At 39.5% G+C, this 21,282-nt stretch overlaps 2 protein-coding genes across 2 annotated transcripts; both read left to right on the forward strand.

Moving 5' to 3' along the window:
- The first annotated feature begins 480 nt into the window (after positions 1-480).
- Positions 481-8,413, forward strand: LOC137215964 (endogenous retrovirus group K member 113 Env polyprotein-like). The gene is made up of 2 exons (XM_067721580.1): positions 481-557; positions 5,799-8,413. The coding sequence occupies exon 2, from the start codon at positions 5,849-5,851 to the stop codon at positions 7,832-7,834; it is 1,986 nt and encodes a 661-aa protein (XP_067577681.1). The 5' UTR covers positions 481-557; positions 5,799-5,848; the 3' UTR covers positions 7,835-8,413.
- Positions 646-2,127, forward strand: LOC137216212 (endogenous retrovirus group K member 10 Gag polyprotein-like). Its single transcript, XM_067722125.1, has one exon. It carries the CDS (start codon positions 646-648, stop codon positions 2,125-2,127), a length of 1,482 nt encoding a protein of 493 aa, XP_067578226.1.
- Positions 8,414-21,282: the final 12,869 nt, after the last annotated feature.

Consider the following 21,282-nt stretch of genomic DNA (forward strand, 5'->3'; position numbering starts at 1 on the left):
TAATTCTACTAATTAGACACACATGTGAATAGTGGTTTCTTGTGGGAAGCAGTCAGCCATGAGAGCAGGCTGTGGACATGCCAGGCATGCTGCCGCTGCTGGAAGGGACTGTCCCTACTTGTTCCCTTCCTTGTTCCATTCCATGGGAGATAAATCACTAGGGCCCAGAGATCAGAAAGAATGTAAAATGAGATAAGCAAAGCTGTCTCCCCCCTGCATGTGCACGTTATTTTTGATGATTCTGGGTTTATGGGTTTTCTCCCAGGGAAGTTAACCTTGAGCCGAGACAGTCATTAGATAATGTAAACCACCGTCTGGCAACCTTCCCTTTTCTAGTCTATATAATCTGCAACTGTAGCACAATAAAATTTGTCTTGCAACCAACCAACAGTTGTCTTGGTCCTTCTGACCCCATTCGTCGGTGCTGTTTCAGTTCCTTGCCCCTTCCCTTCTGACCCTGGTTGGCTCAGTCTTCCTCATCCGGCTGGTCCGCAGGCAAGTGGCGCCCAAACAGGGACCTGAAGCGTGAAGGCAATTAAAAGAAAAAGAAAGTGCAGGTAAGGGAACCCTTATGCAAAATATGTGTGGCCACAAGTAGAAGTGAAACTAGTACCGGCATAAGGCAATAGTCAGAAGTAAAATAAGATGGGACAAAAGGGCTCAAAGGAGCATGAATTATTTGCTCAGGTTTTACTTTCGATGCTTAAAGCTCGGGGTAATAAAGTTTCTACCTCACAGTTGACTGAGTTTTTACAGAATATTTATGATGTATCTCCCTGGTTTCCTGATGGCGGCTCTGTTGACATTGAAATCTGGCAGAAAGTTGGAGAAGATTTAAAAAATTATTATGAGTCTCGAGGGCCTACTCATACTCCTGTTGTTACATTTAGTTTGTGGAATCTGATAAAAGAATGTTTAGATTCTTCTCATGATAGTGTTGATTTGAATGTAAAGTCAGAAAAACAAAAGCCTTCTTCAGAAGATCAAACTGCCTTAATGGCTTCTGCACCGCCACTTCCTAAATATAGGGAACTTATTAATTTTAACATATCAGATGAAGAGGAATATTTCGACTTAACAGATGAGGCTTTTAAACACGAAAGAGAAAAATATCCTGAGGATGATTTTCTAATGGCTATGATAGATAAGTCAGTGAAAAAGCCACAGATTAGTAAGGACTGTCTTCCTCAAAAATCTACATCTGTAAAAATGCTCAGTCCCTTGCAGCGCGCTGTACAAGGAGCAATAAAACGAGGAGAAGATCCTATTTTCTGTTGTCCTGTCATAGAAAGACCTGATCCTAATAATCCTCAACAAGCTATTAGGGAGCATCAAGCTCTTCCCTTTAAAGTATTAAAAGATTTAAAGTCTGCTTGCGCTCAATATGGGCCCACTCCTCCTTTTACTACTGCTGTGGTTGACACTATAGCAGGAGAAGCTCTTCCCCCCGCTGTTTGGAAGTCTATTGCACGAGCTTGTTTAAATGGTGGAGATGATTTAATATGGAAGTCTGAGTTTTATGAACGGGCTGCTGAACAAGCAGAAAAGGATGCTTCCCATAATATTTCTGTGGATTATCATATGTTGGTGGGTGAAGGGCCGTATATATCGTTACAAGATCAGTTGACTTATCCGTTTGTTGCATATCCTCAAATAAATCATCTGGCGTTGCAAGCCTGGAGAAAACTACCTTCTGCTCATAAAACTGAAGATCTTTCAAAAATTAGACAGGGACCTGATGAACCATATGCTGATTTTGTAGATAGATTGTTACAGGTGGTGGGGAGACTCATTGTGGATGGACCCACTGGTACAATTGTAGTTAAGCAACTTGCTTTTGAAAACGCTAATAATGCATGTCAGGCTGCGATTCGACTTTGGAGAAAACGAGGAACGTTGGAGGACTATATTCGCCTTTGTGCGGACATTGGGCCTGCTTATATACAGGGTGCTGCTGTGGCTGCAGCACTAACTAAAGTGGGGCTTAAAAACAGTCAAAAGAAAACAAAGACTTGTTTTGAATGCGGAAAGGCAGCCCATTTTGCTAGAGAATGTAGGTCTTTTAATTCTAACCCTAGTCCTTCCTTCCCTGTTCAGAAACCTCCAGATGGTCGGTTTATACCCTAGGTGCAATAGGCGAAAACATTAGGCACGAGATTGTCGCTCACTGACCCACAAGGATGGGACACCACTGTCGGGAAACTCCTCCCGGGGCCTTCCCTGGCCCCAACAAACAATAGGGGCGATGTCTGTGTATCCTCCTCAAATTATCATTCAGACATTAACCAAGAACAAAAACATACAATATCCTCGCTCTCTAGAGCAACACCAGGAAGTGCAGCACTGGACCTCGGTACCTCTGCCCGATATGTATTAACTCCTGAAATGGGTCTTCAGGCCCTCTCTCCGGGCATCTATGGACCTTTACCTAAGGGTTTGATGGGACTATTATTGGGAAGAAGTAGTGTCACCATGAAAGGTTTAACTATTATGCCAGGAGTCATAGATTCTGATTATGAAGGAGAAATAAAAATCATGGCACAAACTACTAAAAATATAATAACTACTTCTCCTGGTGATAAAATTGCACAGTTGCTACTTTTGTCCTTTGTACCTCATGGACAAATTTTACAACATCAAAAGAGAGGAACAAAGGCCTTTGGATCATCTAATGCTGTCTACTGGATTCAGAAGCTAGGGAAAGAATGTCCAGAAATGAAATTAACCATTAATGGAAAGGTTTTTTTCAGGTTTGTTAGACACTGGAGCTGATGTCTGTTATGACGCAGATGCACTGGCCTAAACGTTGGCCCGTTAGTTCCTACTATTACAGAACTTGAAGGAATAGGACAAAGTTCTTCTCCTATGCAAAGTAGTCAGTTATTATTATGGCAAGATAGTGAGGGCTTACTATCAGGATTTACATTCAGGATACTTCCAGCCTTATGTTTTGCCTGGGCTGCCTTTAAACCTCTGGGGCTGAGATATATTAAAAGAAATGGGAGTATTGCTTTACAGTCCAAATTCTCAAGTCTCTAATATGGTGTTGGATCAAGGATTTCTTCCCACAAAAGGGCTGGGAACAAATCAACAAGGAACTGCGTATCCTATTGATGTGAAAATAAAAAATGATAGACAAGGTTTGGGTTTTTCTTAGGGGCCTTGGATTCTCCTTCACTCACTGCTGATCCAATTACTTGGCTGACTGATGACCCTTTATGGGTGGACCAGTGGCCCCTCACAAAGGAGACAGAAGCTGCAGAACAGTTAGTAATGGAACAATTACAATTATGGCATTTAGAAATTTCCAATAGCCCTTGGAATACTCCTATTTTTATTATCAAGAAAATATCTGGAAAATATAGGTTATTACAGGATCTAAGAGCTGTCAATAAAACTATGCTAATAATGGGAGCTCTTCAACCAGGCCTACCCTCTCCAACAGCCATACCACGTAATTATCATCTTTTAGTTATAGATTTAAAAGATTGTTTTTTCACTATTCCTTTGTTTCCTGAAGATAGAAAACGTTTTGCTTTTAGCTTGCCTTCCTTAACTTTTAGAGAACTCATGAGATTTCAATGGAAAGTATTGCCTCAGGGCATGGCAAATAGTCCTACATTATGCCAAAAATATGTGGCTCAGGCCTTGACTCCTGTGAGAAAAAGGTTTCCAACGTTATATCTCATACATTATATGGATGATATACTTTTAGCCACTGATAATAGTTCTTTATTAGAGACTGCTTTTCAGTTTTTAGAACAATCCTTAACAATCATTTGGCTTGGTCATTGCCTCAGAAAAAATTCAAAGACAATCTCCATTTTTATATTTGGGTAAATATATAGATAACACTACTATTAGGCCTCAGAAACTGCAAATTCGAGTTGATAATTTAAAAACATTAAATGATTTTCAAAAATTACTTGGAGGTATTAATTGGCTAAGGCCTTCCTTAAAACTTACTACTGCTCAACTACAGCCTTTGTTTGATATTCTTAAAGGTGATTCAGATCCTTCGTCATCACGCTCCGTGACTCCAGAGGGTTTCCAAGCATTACAAATAGTTAATAGAGCTATCAGCTCTGTGCAGTTAACTTGAATACACACTCACCTGCCAATTTCTTTAATTATTTGTCCAACACCCCATGTGTCCGCAGCTGTTTTATAGCAGACTACTGGAGTTACTGAATGGATTCACATGAAGACTACACCCTCTAAGGCTATTAATCCTTATTATGAACGTATTAGTAATTTAATGATGCAAGGTAGAAGTAGATGCTTACAACTTATAGGAATAGAACCTTCTCAAATTATTATCCCTTATTCAGTTAGTCAACAAAATTGGCTTTTTCAACATAGTAATGAATGGGGACTTGCTCTTGTAGGATTTCCAGGAAACCTAGAATGTCATTATCCTGCTGATAAGATAATTCGATTTAGTAAAAATAATCTTTACATTTTTCCTTCTGTAATGCAACAACACCCTATTCCACATGTACCTTTGGTTTTTATAGACGGGTCCTCCTCAGGAGTGGCTACTGTAATCATTGACGATGGAACAAAACTAATTGAACAAACTTCCTTGACTTCAGCTCAACGTGTTGAACTGTATGCTGTCATTATGGCTTTTAAACATTTGCCTTCTGTATCTTTTAATTTGTTTTCTGATAGTAAATATCTTATTAGCTTATTGTTTCTTCTGGAGACTGTGACCATAGGACATACTAATGATCCTTAATTATCATCCTCTTTTCGTCTACTCCAGCAACTCATACGCTCTCATGATGGCCCTGTTGCAGCTTTACATATTCGTGCACACTCTAATCTCCCTGGTCCTTTAGCAAAACTTAATGCAGCTGCAGATAGTTTGACTCGTACTAAATATAATTTTTTTCCTATCCATTCCTCTCTTGATGCTAAAGCTTCTACTCCTTCACTCCATTCTCCCTCTTATCATGAATGGTTATTGTATTGCATTCATTATCTTCATACTGTTATGGTCCATATCCTGGACACCCTCATATTATGGTAAGTTATGATCAAACTGCTTCACAAGCAGCACAACAGTCACATGCTTTACACCATCAGTCAGCGGCTGCATTACGCAAACAATTTTCCCTTACTCGTGAAGCCGCCCGACAAATTGTTAAGCAATGCCCACAGTGTTTACCTCACCTTCCTGTTCCGCATTATGGCGTTAATCCTCGTGGATTATTACCTAGTCATTTATGGCAAATGGATGTTACTCATATCCCATCTTTTGGGAAATTACAGTTTGTTCATGTCACTATTGATACTTATTCTGGTTTCCTCTGTGCTACAGCACAGACCGGAGAGGCTACTAAACATGTTATTACTCATTTATTACATTGTTTTGCATTTATGAATATTCCTAAAATTATAAAAACTGATAATGGGCCTGCTTATACCAGTACTGCTTTTGCAAAATTTTGTGATTCCTTACAAATTACTCATATTACAGGTATTTCATATAATCCTCAAGGACAGGGCATTGTAGAACGTGTACACAGATCCCTAAAACTAACTATTGAAAAAATAAAAAAGGGGGAATTATATGAAACCACACCATACAGCCTTTTGAATCATGCATTATTTATTTTAAATTTTTTGACTGTTGATAAATTTGGCCGTTCTGCAGGAGAAAGATTGCTGGCTGAGCGAACATTGACAACATCTGTTCCAGAAGTTCTTTGGCGGGATCCATTGACCAATACCTGGTATGGTCTGGATCCCGTCTTGATCTGGGGGTAAGGTCACATGTGTATCTTTCCCAGATCTGCGCCTGGTCCTTGTTGGCTTCCTGAACGTCTAGTGAAGCAGATAGATGGCTCATCGCAACGCCCGACTGATAAAGAAAATGCAGAAACTTCACATTTCTCCAAAGAAAGCAACGGTGACCGTATCAATCGAGAAAAAGAAGAAGAGGAGACCACTTGCCAGCACGACTCAAGGGAGTGATGTTCCAACCTGGGGACAAGTTAAACAATTGATTTCACGAGCTCAAGAGTTAGTGAAACAACAGAATAATCCTGTTACACCTATAATTTTATTTTTGGCTATGTTGGCAACCATTTCATGTGTTCCCTCTGTTAATGCAGCAACTTACTGGGCCTATGTACCTGATCCTCCACTATTACAACCCATATCTTGGTCTGAAGCAAAGTTTCTTGTATTTTACAATGATACTGTTTATGGGCCTCTTATTGGGAATATAAAACAAATCAATATGTCTGTAAATTATACTAACTGGTTTAATACCTATCCTGTCTGTCTTAGCCCATTGAATCTGGAAACTGGATGTGTAAAGGCTATTAGTTATGAGCATACAGATGTTTATGAGGAAACGGATCAATCAGTTGGTTTGTCAGGCTCTCCAGGCATCCTTCATTTTACAGGAACCAACATTACTCTTGCATGCCCGGCTACCAGCCAACGAGAGGATCTTAAGGATACCATCATTTGGTATAAAAATGGGCAACCTATTAATATTAGAGGTCGAATCTCATACGCTTCACCACTTAGGGATTCCTCTATTACTATAACCAAGGTTACAGGTGAAGATTCAGGAAATTATTTCTGTATGAAGCATTTATCTGGAGAACAAGGGATACTTATAGCTGAACATAAGGTTACTATTCTTAACAGAAAATCAAAAAATCAATTTCCTCCTTTTATGACCGTTAACTTTCCTGAATCCAATTTTGAACGTTGCAATGCATCTTGGAATAACCAAATATGGTGTACTGTAGATTATACCAAGGGGTCAGTTCTTATCTCTTCTATTCCCGTCATAGATAGGTTTATTACATTTCAGAAGAACTGGGATATATGGAAACTAGCTCTAACTTATTCCAATACATATGTTATAACTTGTGTTGCTCCTCCATATACACTTTTGATTGGTTCTATTAACATTGTTAATTCTTCCAAAGGAGAGTATAATATTAGCTGTGTTAATTGTATTTTTAGCAGTTGTATGTTCCCTTCTGCAGGAACGCAATCTGTCCTTATACTAAAGCAACCCCTGTATGTTATGGTGCCTGTACATCTGAAAGAACCTTGGTATGAAAATACTGGAGTACAGGCATGGGTGGACCTCTCTAAAGCCTTGCGGAGAGGGAGACGCTTTCTTAGGTGGCTAATAGTAAGTTTACTTGCCTTGGCTGCTCTGTCTGCTACCGCGGCTGCTGCCGGTCTTGCTCTTTCACAGCGTATTAATGATGCTTACTTTGTTAATCAGTTATCTCAAAATACCAGTCTTGCTTTATCTTTACAAAGTCACATAGATTTACAGATTAATAACAAGTTAGATGAATTTAAAAACGCAGTTTTGGGGATTGGAGATCAGATGGCAGCATTAAAATTGATGCGTTTAGCTTGTCATGCAAAGTATACATGGATTTGTGTTACTCCTTATAAGTATAATGGCTCTATTTGGGAATGGGAGAAAGTAAAAATGCATCTGCTGAGTGTTTGGTCAGATAATAATATTAGTCTTGATCTTAAGAAGTTAAATGCTGAAATTCAGGATATGCAAAATGCACATCTTGATGATATTTCGCCAGAAGATGTAATTCAAACTTCACTGGATCATTTAAAGTGGTTAAACGCTCAGTCTTGGATTACTGGAAGGTTGTCAGGATTTATTACCCTGGCCGTAATTTGCCTATTATTGCTAATAATCTTCTCATGTGTGTTTCGTATCCTCATGCAACAATATACTACTCTTGGCAGTAAACTTCATGGAATAAGTTTGCAGCAAAAATTAAAAAATAAAAAAGGGGAACCTGTGGGAAGCAGTCAGCCATGAGAGCAGGCTGCGGACGTGCCAGGCATGCCGCCGCTGCTCGAAGGGACTGTCCCTACTTGTTCCCTTCCTTGTTCCATTCCATGGGAGATAAATCACTAGGGCCCAGAAATCAGAAAGAATGTAAAATGAGATAAGCAAAGCTGTCTCCCCCCTGCACGTGCACGTTATTTTTGATGATTCTGGGTTTATGGGTTTTCTCCCAGGGAAGTTAACCTTGAGCCGAGACAGTCATTAGATAATGTAAACCACCGTCTGGCAACCTTCCCTTTTCTAGTCTATATAATCTGCAACTGTAGCACAATAAAATTTGCCTTGCAACCAACAGTTGTCTTGGTCCTTCTGACCCCATTCGTCGGTGCTATTTCAGTTCCTTACCCCTTCCCTTCTGACCCTGGTTGGCTCAGTCTTCCTCGTTCGGCTGGTCTGCAGCAGTTTCTGAATAAAAAGATGCTTACAAAGGACCTCTGTCATATTTATTCAGGAGTAGTTTTTTTTTGTTTCTTTAAGGAAAAAGAACTCTAGATTTTCTCGTTGCCCTTGCTCTTCAACAAGAGGGAGAGAAATGCAACCGACAATCTCTCAGTAATTGCCTACTCTAGTATCCTACAGTGGTCACTTGACATTTTGATATAGGGGTTTTGATGTTGCAGTTTTTATACTTTCATTTTGACTCAGACTGAAAAATAAACATTAAACTTTTCCCTCAAATGGGAAAGCTTTGTTGTTTTTCTGTTTATAAAAATAAACAGAAATCTTGCTGTTAAAAATGGATACTTGATTTTATCTTTTTAAATTTTATATGTGTCCTGAAATGATACTGAAAACATAGTTATGAGTAAAGAAGAGAGATTTCAAAGAATTTTTGGAAAGAGGTAACAATGGTTGAGAGGTCAGTCGAGTTTAGTACCGTATAAAATAAGGCATTATAAATAACCCTAGCTTCAGTGAGTTTACTGTATAGCTGGAAAAAAAATCCACCCAGATGAAGTATTAAAAAGACAATTCATAATTAAGAGCTAAGTTGCATTGCAGGGACCAAGAATGCTACCAGTTCAAAGCATTGAGGGCTGGAACATAAAAAATGCTTCCTGATGAACTGTCTTCGATGCCTTCCTCTCCTCACTTGCCTAATTCATAGGTTTATATCTCCAGGAAAATTACTAAATTGTTCTCTAACCAAGAATAGATGAGAGTGCTACAAAGAAGAAAAAAAAACTTTACTGATTTAAAAAAAAAATGTGTAGGAAAGATCATTTGGGATCAATTATAATTTTATTGGACATGATGATGCTATTATGATTGCATTTGAAAATTTTCCTTATCTGTTAGAGATGCATATTAAAATATTCATTAGATGGTATATGTCTGAAATTTGTATTAAAATACTCAACAGATTTTTGGTGCATTAGATGAAATAAAAGAACAGAATATTGATCATTAATGAAACTGGGTAATAGGTACAGGGAGATTACTGTTCTTCCTACTTTTCTATGTGTTTTATTTTCTCTATAGTAGAAAACAAAAATGAAAATAAAAACAAAACTTAAAGCAAATGTTATGCTGAAATGAAAGATTAAAGTTAGCAACAAAAATAGAATGTACTTTGTCCTCATTTCTTTGGCATCTGTAGAATTTAGCTGTGGAAGGAAGCCAGTGGCCTGTGCCAATTCTCTGTTTTCCTACATATTGTTTATGTGTAGATATGACCATAGTAACAACACAAAATATAAAAACATTGGGGGGAACTTCCCAGGCGGTCCAGTGGTTAAGACTCCACACTTCCACTGCAGGGGTCACAGGTTCAATCCCTGGTTGGGGAACTAAGATCCTGCATCCTGTGCCGGGTGGCCAAAAGAATTTTTTTTTAATTTTTAAAAATAAAAATAAAATAAAAACCATGGGGTTGTGGGTGGCTTGCGGGATCTAGTTTCCCGACTAGGGGTCAAACCCTGCCCCGGCAGTGAAAGCGCACCAAGTCCTAACCACTGGACAGCCGGGGAGTTCCCCACGTTCTGTTTCTTCTACAGCGATAGAGCCACTGCCTTGCTGTTAGATAAGGCCATGTAACTAAGTACTTATCAATGGACTGAGAAACTTATTTGTGGCCTTTCTGGGACTGAGTTTTCAAGCTCATTTCCCCCCTGCCCACTGGCTTCAACAGAGAAGTGGTAGCAACACAGTCTCAGCCATGTGGATAAGGGACGGAATGGCAGAACTAAAGAATGGAAGAAACTTCCATCCCTGAATGAGCAGAGCTGCCACAATAACCTGGACTGCTCACATCGAGACCATAGGAAAAAGAAATAAAGTTTTATATATTATGTAAACTAATGGAATTTAAAAAAAAATCACTGTTTTTATATCTATCCCTATATAAAAACGTGTATATGAACACATTTCTAAAAAAAAAAATTACTACAATCTTTAATGTACAGTAAGCTAAAATTATTTTTATCTGTATATACCTACATATTTGAGTAGTCATTTAGAGAAATTAAATATTAATGTTTAAAGTGTATAAATTGTATAGGTCATAGTATGCCTCCATTTTCACGGCTGCTTCCAAAGGCATTCTAATGTATAGCAATTAGAAATTTTTTTTCCTTATAGCATTTTGTTGGTATTGCTTTGATGTTCATTGAGTAAAATGAATTTTCAATCTTTCAGCCGTGTAACTGAGACTAGAAATTGAGTTACAAATAATTTGTGTTAAAAAAACTCATTTGAAGTTCTGAGGAAAGATGTAAACTTTTTGAGTAAAAACTTTAATTTTGTGAAACCTAGAGAAATATATACAAAGTTTTTTCTTAGTAGATAATCAAACTTAAATGACAAATGTTTGACTTTTTTTTTTTTTCCTGCGGTACGCGGGCCTCTCACTGTTGTGGCCTCTCCCGTTGCGGAGCACAGGCTCCGGACGCGCAGGCTCAGCGGCCATGGCTCATGGGCCCAGCCGCTCCGCGGCATGTGGGATCTTCCCGGACCGGGGCATGAACCCGCGTTCCCTGCATCGGCAGGCGGACTCTCAACCACTGCCCCACCAGGGAAGCCCTGACTTTTTTTTTTTGCTACATGAATAGTCACATAAAAGGAATGATTTTAGAAGGACGGAGAAAAAAACCCTCAATTAAAACACAGGATTTCAATTAGAGATTCTAACTAATTAGGCTTTCAACAATTATTTTGAAAATCCTTTTAAATTTCTGTATATAGAAAGGTATTTTTGTTTGATTCTATCTTGATCTTAGTATGAAAAAGTTAATTGTACCACACTGAATTTAAGTGATAAATCTATCATAAATGGATGATAATATTTTAAATTGAGAAGATAGTTGTACTGAACAAAACTGCTCAGTGTATTTAGCCAAAAACTTTTTTTTTTTACATCTTTATTGGAGTATAATTGCTTTACAATGGTGTGTTAGTTTCTGCTTTATAACAAAGTGAATCAGCTATACATATACATATATTCCCATATCTCTTCCCTCTTGCGTCTCCCTCCCTTCCAACCTCCCTATCCCACCCCTCTAGGTGGTCACAAAGAACCGAGGTGATCTCCCGGTGCTATGCGGCTGCTTCCCACTAGCTATCTATTTTACGTTGGGTAGTGTATACATGTCCATGCCACTCTCTCACTTTGTCCCAGCTTACCCTTCCCCCTCCCCATATCCTCAAGTCCATTCTCTAGTAGGTCTGTGTCTTTATTCCAGTCTTACCACTAGGTTCTTCATGACATTTTTTTTTTCTTTCTTAGATTCCATATATATGTGTTAGTATACGGTATTTGTCTTTCTCTTTCTGACTTACTTCACTCTGTATGACAGACTCTAGGTCCATCCACCTCACTACAAATAACTCAATTTCGTTTCTTTTTATGACTGATAATATTCCATTGTATATATGTGCCACATTTTCTTTATCCATTCATCTGATGATGAACACTTAGATTGCTTCCATCTCCTGGCTATTGTAAGTAGAGCTGCAATGAACATTTTGGTACATGACTCTTTTTGAATTATGCTTTTCTCAGGGTATATGCCCAGTAGTGGGATTGCTGGGTAATATGGTAGTTCTATTTGTAGTTTTTTAAGGAACCTCCATACTGTTCTCCATAGTGGCTGTACCAATTCACATTCCCACAAGCAGTGCAAGAGTGTTCCCTTTTCTCCACACGCTCTCCAGCATTTATTATTTCTAGATTTTTTTATTTTTTTATTTTATTTTTTTTTTGTGGTACGCGGGCCTCTCACCGTTGTGGCCTCTCCCATTGTGGAGCACAGGCTTGGGACGCGCAGCCTCAGTGGCCATGGCTCACAGGCCCGGCCGCTCCGCAGCATGTGGGATCCTCCCAGACTGGGGCACGAACCCATGTAACCCTGCATCGTTAGGCGGACTCTCAACCACTGCGCCACCAGGGAAGCCCTGTTTCTAGATTTTTTGATGATGGCCATTCTGACCGGTGTGAGATGATATTGTAGTTTTGATTTGCATTTCTCTAATGATTAATGATGTTGAGCATTCTTTCATGTGTTTGTTGGCAAACTGTGTATCTTTTTTGGAGAAATGTCTATTAAGGTCTTCTGCCCATTTTTGGATTGGGTTTGTTTTTTTGTTATTGATCTGCAAGAGCTGCTTACAAATTTTGGAGATTAATCCTTTGTCAGTTGCTTCGTTTGCAAATATTTTCTCCCATTCTGAGGGTTGTTTTTTGGTCTTGTTTATGGTTTCCTTTGCTGTGCAAAAGCTTTTAAGTTTCATTAGGTCCCATTTGTTTATTTTTGTTTTTATTTCCATTTCTCTAGGAGGTGGGTCAAAAAGGATCTTGCTGTGATTTATGTCATAGAGTGTTCTGCCTATGTTTTCCTCTAAGAGTTTGATAGTTTCTGACCTTACATTTAGGTCTTTAACCTATTTTGAGCTTATTTTTGTGTATGGTGTTAGGGAGTGATCTAATCTCATACTTTTACATGTACCTGTCCAGTTGTCCCAGCACCACTTATTGAAGAGGCTGTCCTTTGTCCACTGTACATTCCTCCCTCCTTTATCAAAGATAAGGTGACCATATGTGTGTGGGTTTATCTCTGGGCTTTCTATCCTGTTCCATTGATCTATATTACTGTTTTTGTACCAGTACCATACTGTCTTGATTACTGTAGCTTTGTAGTATAGTCTGAAGTCAGGGAGCCTGATTCCTCCAGCTTGGTTTCTCGTACTCAAGATTGCTTTGGCTCTTCGGGGTCATTTTCTTTTTTTAATTTTTTTTTTTTTTGCGGTACGCGGGCCTCTCACTGTTGTGGCCTCTCCCGTTGTGTAGCGCAGGCTCAGCAGCCATGGCTCATGGGTCCAGCTGCTCCGCGGCATGTGGTATCCTCCCGGACTGGGGCACGAACCCGCGTCCCCTGCATCGGCAGGCGGACTCTCAACCACTGCGCCACCAGGGAAGCCCTCTTCGGGGTCTTTTGTGTTTCCATACAAATTGTGAAATTTTTTTGTTCTAGTTCTGTGAAAAATGCCAGTGGTAGTTTGATAGGGATTGCATTGAATCTGTAGATTGCTTTGGGTAGTAGAGTCATTTTCACAGTGTTGATTTTTCCAATCCAAGAACATGGTATATCTCTCCATCTATTTGTATCATCTTTAATTTCTTTCATCAGTGTCTTATAATTTTCTGCATACAGTTCTTTTGTTTCCTTAGGTAGGTTTATTCCTAGATATTTTATTCTTTTTGTTGCATTGGTAAATGGGAGTGTTTTCTTAATTTCACTTTCAGATTTTTCATCATTAGTGTATAGGAATGCAAGAGATTTCTGTGCATTAATTTTGTAGCCTGCTACTTTACCACATTCATTGATTAGCTCTAGTAGTTTTCTGGTAGCATCTTTAGGATTCTCTATGTATAGTGTCATGTCATCTGCAAACAGTGAGAGCTTTACCTCTTCTTTTCCGATTTGGATTCCTTTTCTTCTCTGATTGCTGTGGCTAAAACTTCCAAAACTGTTGAATAAGAGTGGTGAGAGTGGGCAACCTTGTCTTGTTCCTGATCTTAGTGGAAATGGTTTCAGTTTTTCACCATTGAGGACGATGTTGGCTGTGGGTTTGTCATATATGGCCTTTATTATGTTGAGGAAAGTTCCCTCTACGCCTTCTTTCTGCAGGGTTTTTATCATAAATGGGTGTTGAATTTTGTCGAAAGCTTTCTCTGCATCTATTGAGATGATCATATGGTTTTTCTCCTTCAGTTTGTTAATATGGTGTATCATGTTGATTGATTTGTGTATATTGAAGTATCCTTGCATTCCTGGAATAAACCCCACTTGATCGTGGTGTATGATCCTTTTAATGTGCTGTTGGATTCTGTTTGCTAGTATTTTGTTGAGGATTTTTGCATCTATGTTCATCAGTGAGCCTGTAGTTTTCTTTCTTTGTGACATCCTTGTCTGGTTTTGGTATCTGGTTGATGGTGGCCTTGTAGAATGAATTTGGGAGTGTTTCTCCCTCTGCTATATTTTGGAAGAGTTTGAGAAGGATAGGTGTTAGCTCTTCTCTAAATGTTTGATAGAATTCGCCTGTGAAGCCATCTGGTCCTGGGCTTTTGTTTTTTGGAAGATTTTTAATCACAGTTTCAATTTCAGTGCTTGTGATTGGTCTGTTCATATTTTCTATTTCTTTCTGGTTCAATCTCGGCACGTTGTGCATTTCTAAGAATTTGTCCATTTCTTCCAGGTTGTCCATTTTATTGGCATTGAGTTGCTTGTAGTAGTCTCTCATGATCTTTTGTATTTCTGCAGTGTCAGTTGTTACTCTCCTTTTTCATTTCTAATTCTATTGATTTGAGTCTTCTCCCTTTTTTTCTTGATGAGTCTGGCTAATGGTTTATCAATTTTGTTTATCTTCTCAAAGAACCAGCTTTTAGTTTTATTGATCTTTGCTATTGTTTCTTTCATTTCTTTCTGATCTGATCTTTATGATTTCTTTCCTTCCGCTATTTTTTTTTTGTTCTTCTTTCTCTAATTACTTTAGGTGCAAGGTTAGGTTGTTTATTTGAGATGTTTCCTGTTTCTTAAGGTAGGATTGTATTGCTATAAACTTCCCTCTTAGAACTGCTTTTGCTGCATCCCACAGGTTTTGGGTCGTCGTGTCTCCATTGTCATTTGTTTCTAGGTAGTTTTTGATTTCCTCTTTGATTTCTTCAGTGATCACTTTGTTATTAAGTAGTGTATTGTTTAGCCTCCATGTGTTTGTATTTTTTACAGAGCTTTTCCTGTAATTGATATCTAGTCTCATAGCGTTGTGGTCGGGAAAGATACTTGATACGATTTCAGTTTTCTTAAATTTACCAAGGCTTGGTTTGTGACCCAAGATATGATGTATCCTGGAGAATGTTCCATGAGCACTTGAGAAAAATGTGTATTCTGTTTTTGGATGGAATGTCCTATAAATATCAATTAAGTCCATCTTGTTTAATGTATCATTTAAAGCTTGTTTCCTTATTTATTTTCATTTTGGATGATCTGTCCATTGGTGAAAGTGTGGTGTAAAGGTCCCCTACTATGAATGTGTTACTGTCGATTTCCCCTTTTATGGCTGTTAGTATTTGCCTTATGTATTGATTGAGGTGCTCCTATGTGGGGTGCATAAATATTTACAATTGTTATATCTTTTTCTTGGATCGATCCCTTGATTATTATGTAGTGTCCTTCTTTGTCTCTTGTAATAGTGTTTATTTCGAAGTCTATTTTGTCTGATATGAGAATTGCTACTCCAGCTTTCTTCTGATTTCCATTTGCATGGAATATCTTTTTCCATCCCCTCACTTTCAGTCTGTATGTGTCCCTAGGTCTGAAGTGGGTCTCTTGTAGACATCATATATATGGGTCTTGTTTTTGTATCCATTCAGCCAGTCTGTGTCTTTTGGTGGGAGCATTTAATCCATTTACATTTAAGGTAATTATCGATATGTATGTTCCTATTCCCATTTTCTTAATTGTTTTGGGTTTGTTATTGTAGGTCTTTTCCTTCTCTTGTGTTTCTTGCCTAGAGAAGTTTCTTTAGCATTTGTTGTAAAGCTGGTTTGGTGGTGCTGAACTCTCTCAGCTAAAGGTTTTAATTTCTCTTCTGAATCTGAATGAGATCTTTGCTGGGTAGAGTAATCTTGGTTGTAGGTTTTCCCCCTTCATCACTTTAAATATGTCATGCCAGTCCCTTTTGGCTTTTGCAGAGTTTCTGCTGAGAGATGAGCTGTTAACCTTAATTGGATTTCCTTGTGTGTTATTTGTTGTGTTTCCCTTGCTGCTTTTAATATGTTTTCTTTGTATTTAATTTTTGACAGTTTGATTAATACGTGTCTTGGAGTGTTCCTCCTTGGATTTATCCTGTATGGGACTCTCTGTGCCCTCTGGACTTGATTAACTATTTCCTTTCCCGTATTAGGGAAGTTTTCAACTATAATCTCTTCTAATATTTTCTCAGTCCCTTTCTTTTTCTCTTCTTCTTCTGGGACCTCTATAATTCGAATGTTGGTGCATTTAATGTTGTCCCAGGGGTGTCTGGGACTGTCCTCAGTTCTTTTCATTCTTTTTTCTTTATTGTGCTCTGCAGTTGTTATTTCCACTATTTTATCTTCCAGGTCCGTTCTTCTGCCTCAGTTATTCTGCTATTGATCCCTTCTGGAGTATTTTTAATTTCATTTATTGTGTTGTTGATCGTTGCTTGTTTCCTCTTTAGTTCTTCTAGGTTCTTGTTAAATGTTTCTTGCATTTTCTCTATTCTATTTCCAAGATTTTGGATCATCTTTACTGTCATTATTCTGAATTCTTTTTCGGGTAGACTGCCTATTTCCTCTTCATTTGTTAGGTCTGGTAGGTTTTTATCTTGCTCCTTCATCTGCTGTGTGTTTTTCTGTCTTCTCATTTTGCTTATCTTACTGTGTTTGGGGTCTCCTTTTTGCAGGCTGCAGGTTTGTAGTTCCCGTTGTTTTTGGTGTCTGTCCCCAGTGGCTAAAGTTGGTTCAGTGGGTTGTGTAGGCTTCCTGGTGGAGGGGACTAGTGCCTGTGTTCTGGTGGATGAGGCTGGATCTTGTCTTTCTGGTGGGCAGTTGCACGTCTGGTGGTGTGTTTTGGGGTGTCTGTGGACTTACTATGATTTTGGGCAGCCTCTCTGCTAATGGATGGGGTTGTGTTCCTGTTATGCTAGTTGTTTGGCATAGGGTGTCCAGCCCTGTAGCTTGCTGGTCCTTGAGTGAAGCTGTGTGTTGGTGTTGAGATGGAGATCTCTGGGAGATTTTTGCTGTTTGGTATTACATGGAGCTGGAAGGTCTCTTGTGGACTAGTGTCCTGAAGTTGGCTCTCCCACCTCAGAGGCACAGCACTGAGTCCTGGCTGCAGTACCAAGCGCCTTTCATCCATACGGTCACAAAAAGAGGAAAAGTGGAAAAAATGATAAATCTTGCTCTCAAAGTCCACCACCTCAATTTGGGGTGATTCGTTGTCTATTCAGGTATTCCACAGATGCAGGGTACCTCAAGTTAATTGTGCAGATTGAATCCGCTGCTCCTGAGGCTGCTGGGAGACATTTCCCTTTCTCTTCTTTGTTCGCACAGCTCCAGGTGCTCAGCTTTGGATTTGGCCCCGCCTCTGCGTGTAGGTCGCCGGAGGGCGTCTGTTCTTCGCTCAGACAGGATGGGGTTAAAGGAGCAGCTGCTTCGGGGGCTCTGGCTCACTTAAGCTGGGGGGAGGGAGGCGTGCGGATGCGGGGTGAGCCTGCGGCAGCAGAGGCCGGCAGGACGTTGCACCAGCCTGAGGCGCGCCGCGCGTTCTCCTAGGAAAGTTGTCCCTGGATCCCGGGACCCTGGCAGTGGCAGGCTGCACAGCCTCCCGGGAAGGGAGGTGTGGATAGTGACCTTTTCCCCTACACAGGCTTCTTGGTGGCGGCAGCAGCGGCCTTAGCCTCTCATGCCTGTCTCTGGGGTCCGCGCTGATAGCCGCGGCTCTCGCCCATCTGTGGAGCTCCTTTAGGCGGCGCTCTTTATCCCCTCTCCTCGCACACCAGGAAACAAAGAGGGAAGAAAACGTCCCTTGCCTCTTTGGCAGTTCCAGAGTTTTGCCCGGACTCCCTCCCGGCTAGCCTAGCCATGGTGCACTAGCCCCCTGCAGGCTGGGTTCACGCCGCCAGTCCCTGTCCTCTTCCTGGGATCCGCCCAAAGCCCAAGCCTGAGCTCCCAGCCCCGCCCGCCCGGGCGGGTGAGCAGATAAGCCTCTCCTGCTGGCGTGAATCTTTCCGGTTTGACCGCTGCACCCCCCTCCGCCACCAGCAGTCTCTGCCCGCGAAGGGGCTTCTAGCGTGTGGAAACCTTTCCTCCTTCACAGCTCCCTCCCACTGGTGCAGGTCACATCCCTATTCTTTTGTCTCTTGGTTTTTCTTTTTTCTTTTGCCCTACCCAGGTACGTGGGGAGTTTCTTGCCTTTTGGGAGGTCTGAGGTCTTCTGCCAGTGTTCAGTAGGTGTTCTGTAGGAGTTGTTCGACATGTAGGTGTATTTCTGATGTATCTGGAGAGGAAGGTGATCTCCGCATCTTACTCTTCCTCCATCTTCCCCCTCTCCTCGCCAAAAATTTTGAATGCTTGAATTTCTTTTCCTTGTAATCTTTGAATAAAATAATGTAAGAAGTCAGAAGTAAATATTTTGTGGTTATTAGGTGAAAATAATGTTTAAACCCAAACGTCCATTGTTACGTATCTGTCAAGAAATTATGATATGTCCATAAAAATATACAGGAGACAGCTGCAGAAAGAATGAGGATGCTCAGGACCTCCGTGGCATCACAGTTGTTCAGAATCCGCCTGCCAATGCAGGGGACACGGGTTTGAGTCCTGGTCCGGGAAGATCCCACATGCCATGGAGCAGCCAAGCCTGTGCGCCACAACTACTGACCCTGCTCTCTAGAGCCTGTGCTCCGCAACAAGAGAAGCCACCACAATGAGAAGCCCACGCACCACAACGAAGAGTAGCCCCTGCTTGCTGCAACTAGAGAAAGCCCGCACGCAGCAACAAAGACCCAATGCAGCCAAAAATAAATAAATAAAGTTTATCAAGGATTCTTTAAAAATAAATAAATAAATAAATAAATAAATAAGGGCTTCCTTGGTGGCGCAGTGGTTGAGAGTCCACCTGCTGATGCAGGGGACACGGGTTCGTGCCCCGGTCTGGGAAGATCCCACATGCCGCGGAGCGGCTGGGCCCGTGAGCCATGGCCGCGGAGCCTGTGCGTCTGGAGCCTGTGGTCTGCAACGGGAGAGATCACAACAGTGAGAGGCCCACGTACCACAAATAAATAAATAAATAATAAATAAATAAAAGAATGAGGATGTTCTCAAGGTACTAATAGGGAAGGACTCTAATACATATCAGTAAGTGAGAAAAATAAGGTGTAGAACTGAGAGTTTTATAATATGCTGCATTTGCATAAAAAATAAGGATTTTTCTGCTTTTTGAACTATGTGAATAAATTACTATATAGTTTTGAAAACAAATTAAAAAATAAATTGTGCTAAAACATATCTATAAGAAGAAATATTAAAAAATAGGACACACTTCAGAAATGGTTGCTCAGATTCAGTTTATCAGTAGGTGATCTTTTAAATAAAAAATGATTATTACTGAACCATTAAAGGAATGAAAGATGAAGGGAAATAAAAAGAAACCTAATTTCATAGTATCCTAGTAAATATTTTTAAAAGAATACTTCAGAAAGTGCCTAATTTTTAGAGCACTCACTTGCTGCTATTATATCAATGTCACATCTATCCACTCATAAGTTTATGCATTATTGTTTATCACAGATGAATTTGCTTTCCAGCACTTCATTAACCTTTTCACAGTTTCTGTTTTTCCCATTCCTCTGTATTTGCTTATTATCTGGCAGGGTTTGAAAGGGAACAAGTTTCAGTCTTCTTTATGACACAGTGGCTCACCTACTAGTATATTTAGTTTTCAAGTCAAAGCAATATTCCTTCCTGTCCTTCCTGGAGGAAACTAAGCAGGAGGCTTAAATCTGCACAATCTACCAGTTGTTTTTTCACCTCTTCCTAGACAAATGTATTTTTTCACTTGGAGTGTCTTCCTGACTTCTTAGATTATTAGACATGGCTATAGTCAATTTAGAATTGAAGACACTTGAGAAAAGAGTCGCTTTTTATATTTACAAATATATCCTGTCCATTTTCTTTCACCCCAACTCATGCAAGGAAATAGCACATGTTTTGAGACTATTTTAGTACTTTCTGTGGCCATAGATTTTCTGCCAGGAAGTTTCTGTATTTTTTTTTTTTACAAAGGAATTTGATTAGTCAGGTGATTACTCACTTGATATTTGTCAAATATTGTTACTTGGGCTTTGTTTCTTGATATTAACATTTTTCTAATTTGCCTAAATAAAAAATAATTACTAATTTCTAGCTAGTAACAGTAATTAAAATAAGTCAATTTTTTTCTTTAGCAATCTACACCTGGCTCAGTTAAGCTGATTGATTTGCACTGAAGAATTTTAAGCTAGTTTTTTTTGTTTGTTTTTTTGTCCATGCCATGCAGCTTGTGGGATCTTAGTTCCCCGAACAGGGATTGAACCTGGGCCCTCAGCAGTGAAAGTGTGGAGTCCTAACCACTGGACTTCCCGGGAATTCTCTCAGCTAGTTAAAGTAGTTCAGAAATTTTAAGAATAAGTGTTATACTATCTAGCCCAGTGTTCAGCATCAAAATGCACATTTTAAAAACTTTACAGTTTTTAATTAATCACTAAGCCATATTGATTTTTACCGAAACATCTCTCGTTTGAACTACTATAAGAAACTTACAACTGGTTTTTATGCCTCTGATCTCCCTATCCAATTCATTCTTATGAAATCTATCTTTCTGAAATTCCACTTCCATCAGGTCATTATCTGACTCTAAACCTTTCAATAAACCTTTGTAATAATTTTAATGATAGTTATTTGAAAAGATTGGGCTGGTAAAACATCAGTGTGTCAACAAGCAGGGGTTAGTTAAATAAATTGAAGAATTAATGGGTTTTTTGGAACTAAAGCCTAGCTTTTTTTCCCCCCTCATCTACCATCTGAGAACATGGATTTGTGAGTTATTCTTGAACACAAAGGAAATCCACAGGGACTTTCTGTTCAGTTAAAAAAGATTAGGTGTATACATTTTTTCTCCCCCAATTAAGTAATCCTCATTATGTTATGTTGAAACATTGTATATATTGTTCAACCTATTGTATAACATAGCACAGAGTATTATCGATAAATATTTCATATCCAGTCCTTAAAAGTTGTAGTATTCAAATGTGTCAGAATTTTTAAAAAGTTTTTAAACCATCTGATTACTTGATTGGGAACTTCCAAAAACACTTGGAGAAGAATCTGTATAGGCTTAGGTCCTAGTGAGCAAGTTGAGGAC

Source organism: Pseudorca crassidens, chromosome 21, assembly GCF_039906515.1.
Source record: "Pseudorca crassidens isolate mPseCra1 chromosome 21, mPseCra1.hap1, whole genome shotgun sequence".
Classification (NCBI taxonomy): domain Eukaryota; kingdom Metazoa; phylum Chordata; class Mammalia; order Artiodactyla; family Delphinidae; genus Pseudorca; species Pseudorca crassidens.

Bases quoted from the DNA above. Each gene is read 5' to 3' on its own strand.
- LOC137215964 (XM_067721580.1), top strand. From the start codon at position 5,849: ATGGCTCATCGCAACGCCCGACTGATAAAGAAAATGCAGAAACTTCAC.
- LOC137216212 (XM_067722125.1), top strand. From the start codon at position 646: ATGGGACAAAAGGGCTCAAAGGAGCATGAATTATTTGCTCAGGTTTTA.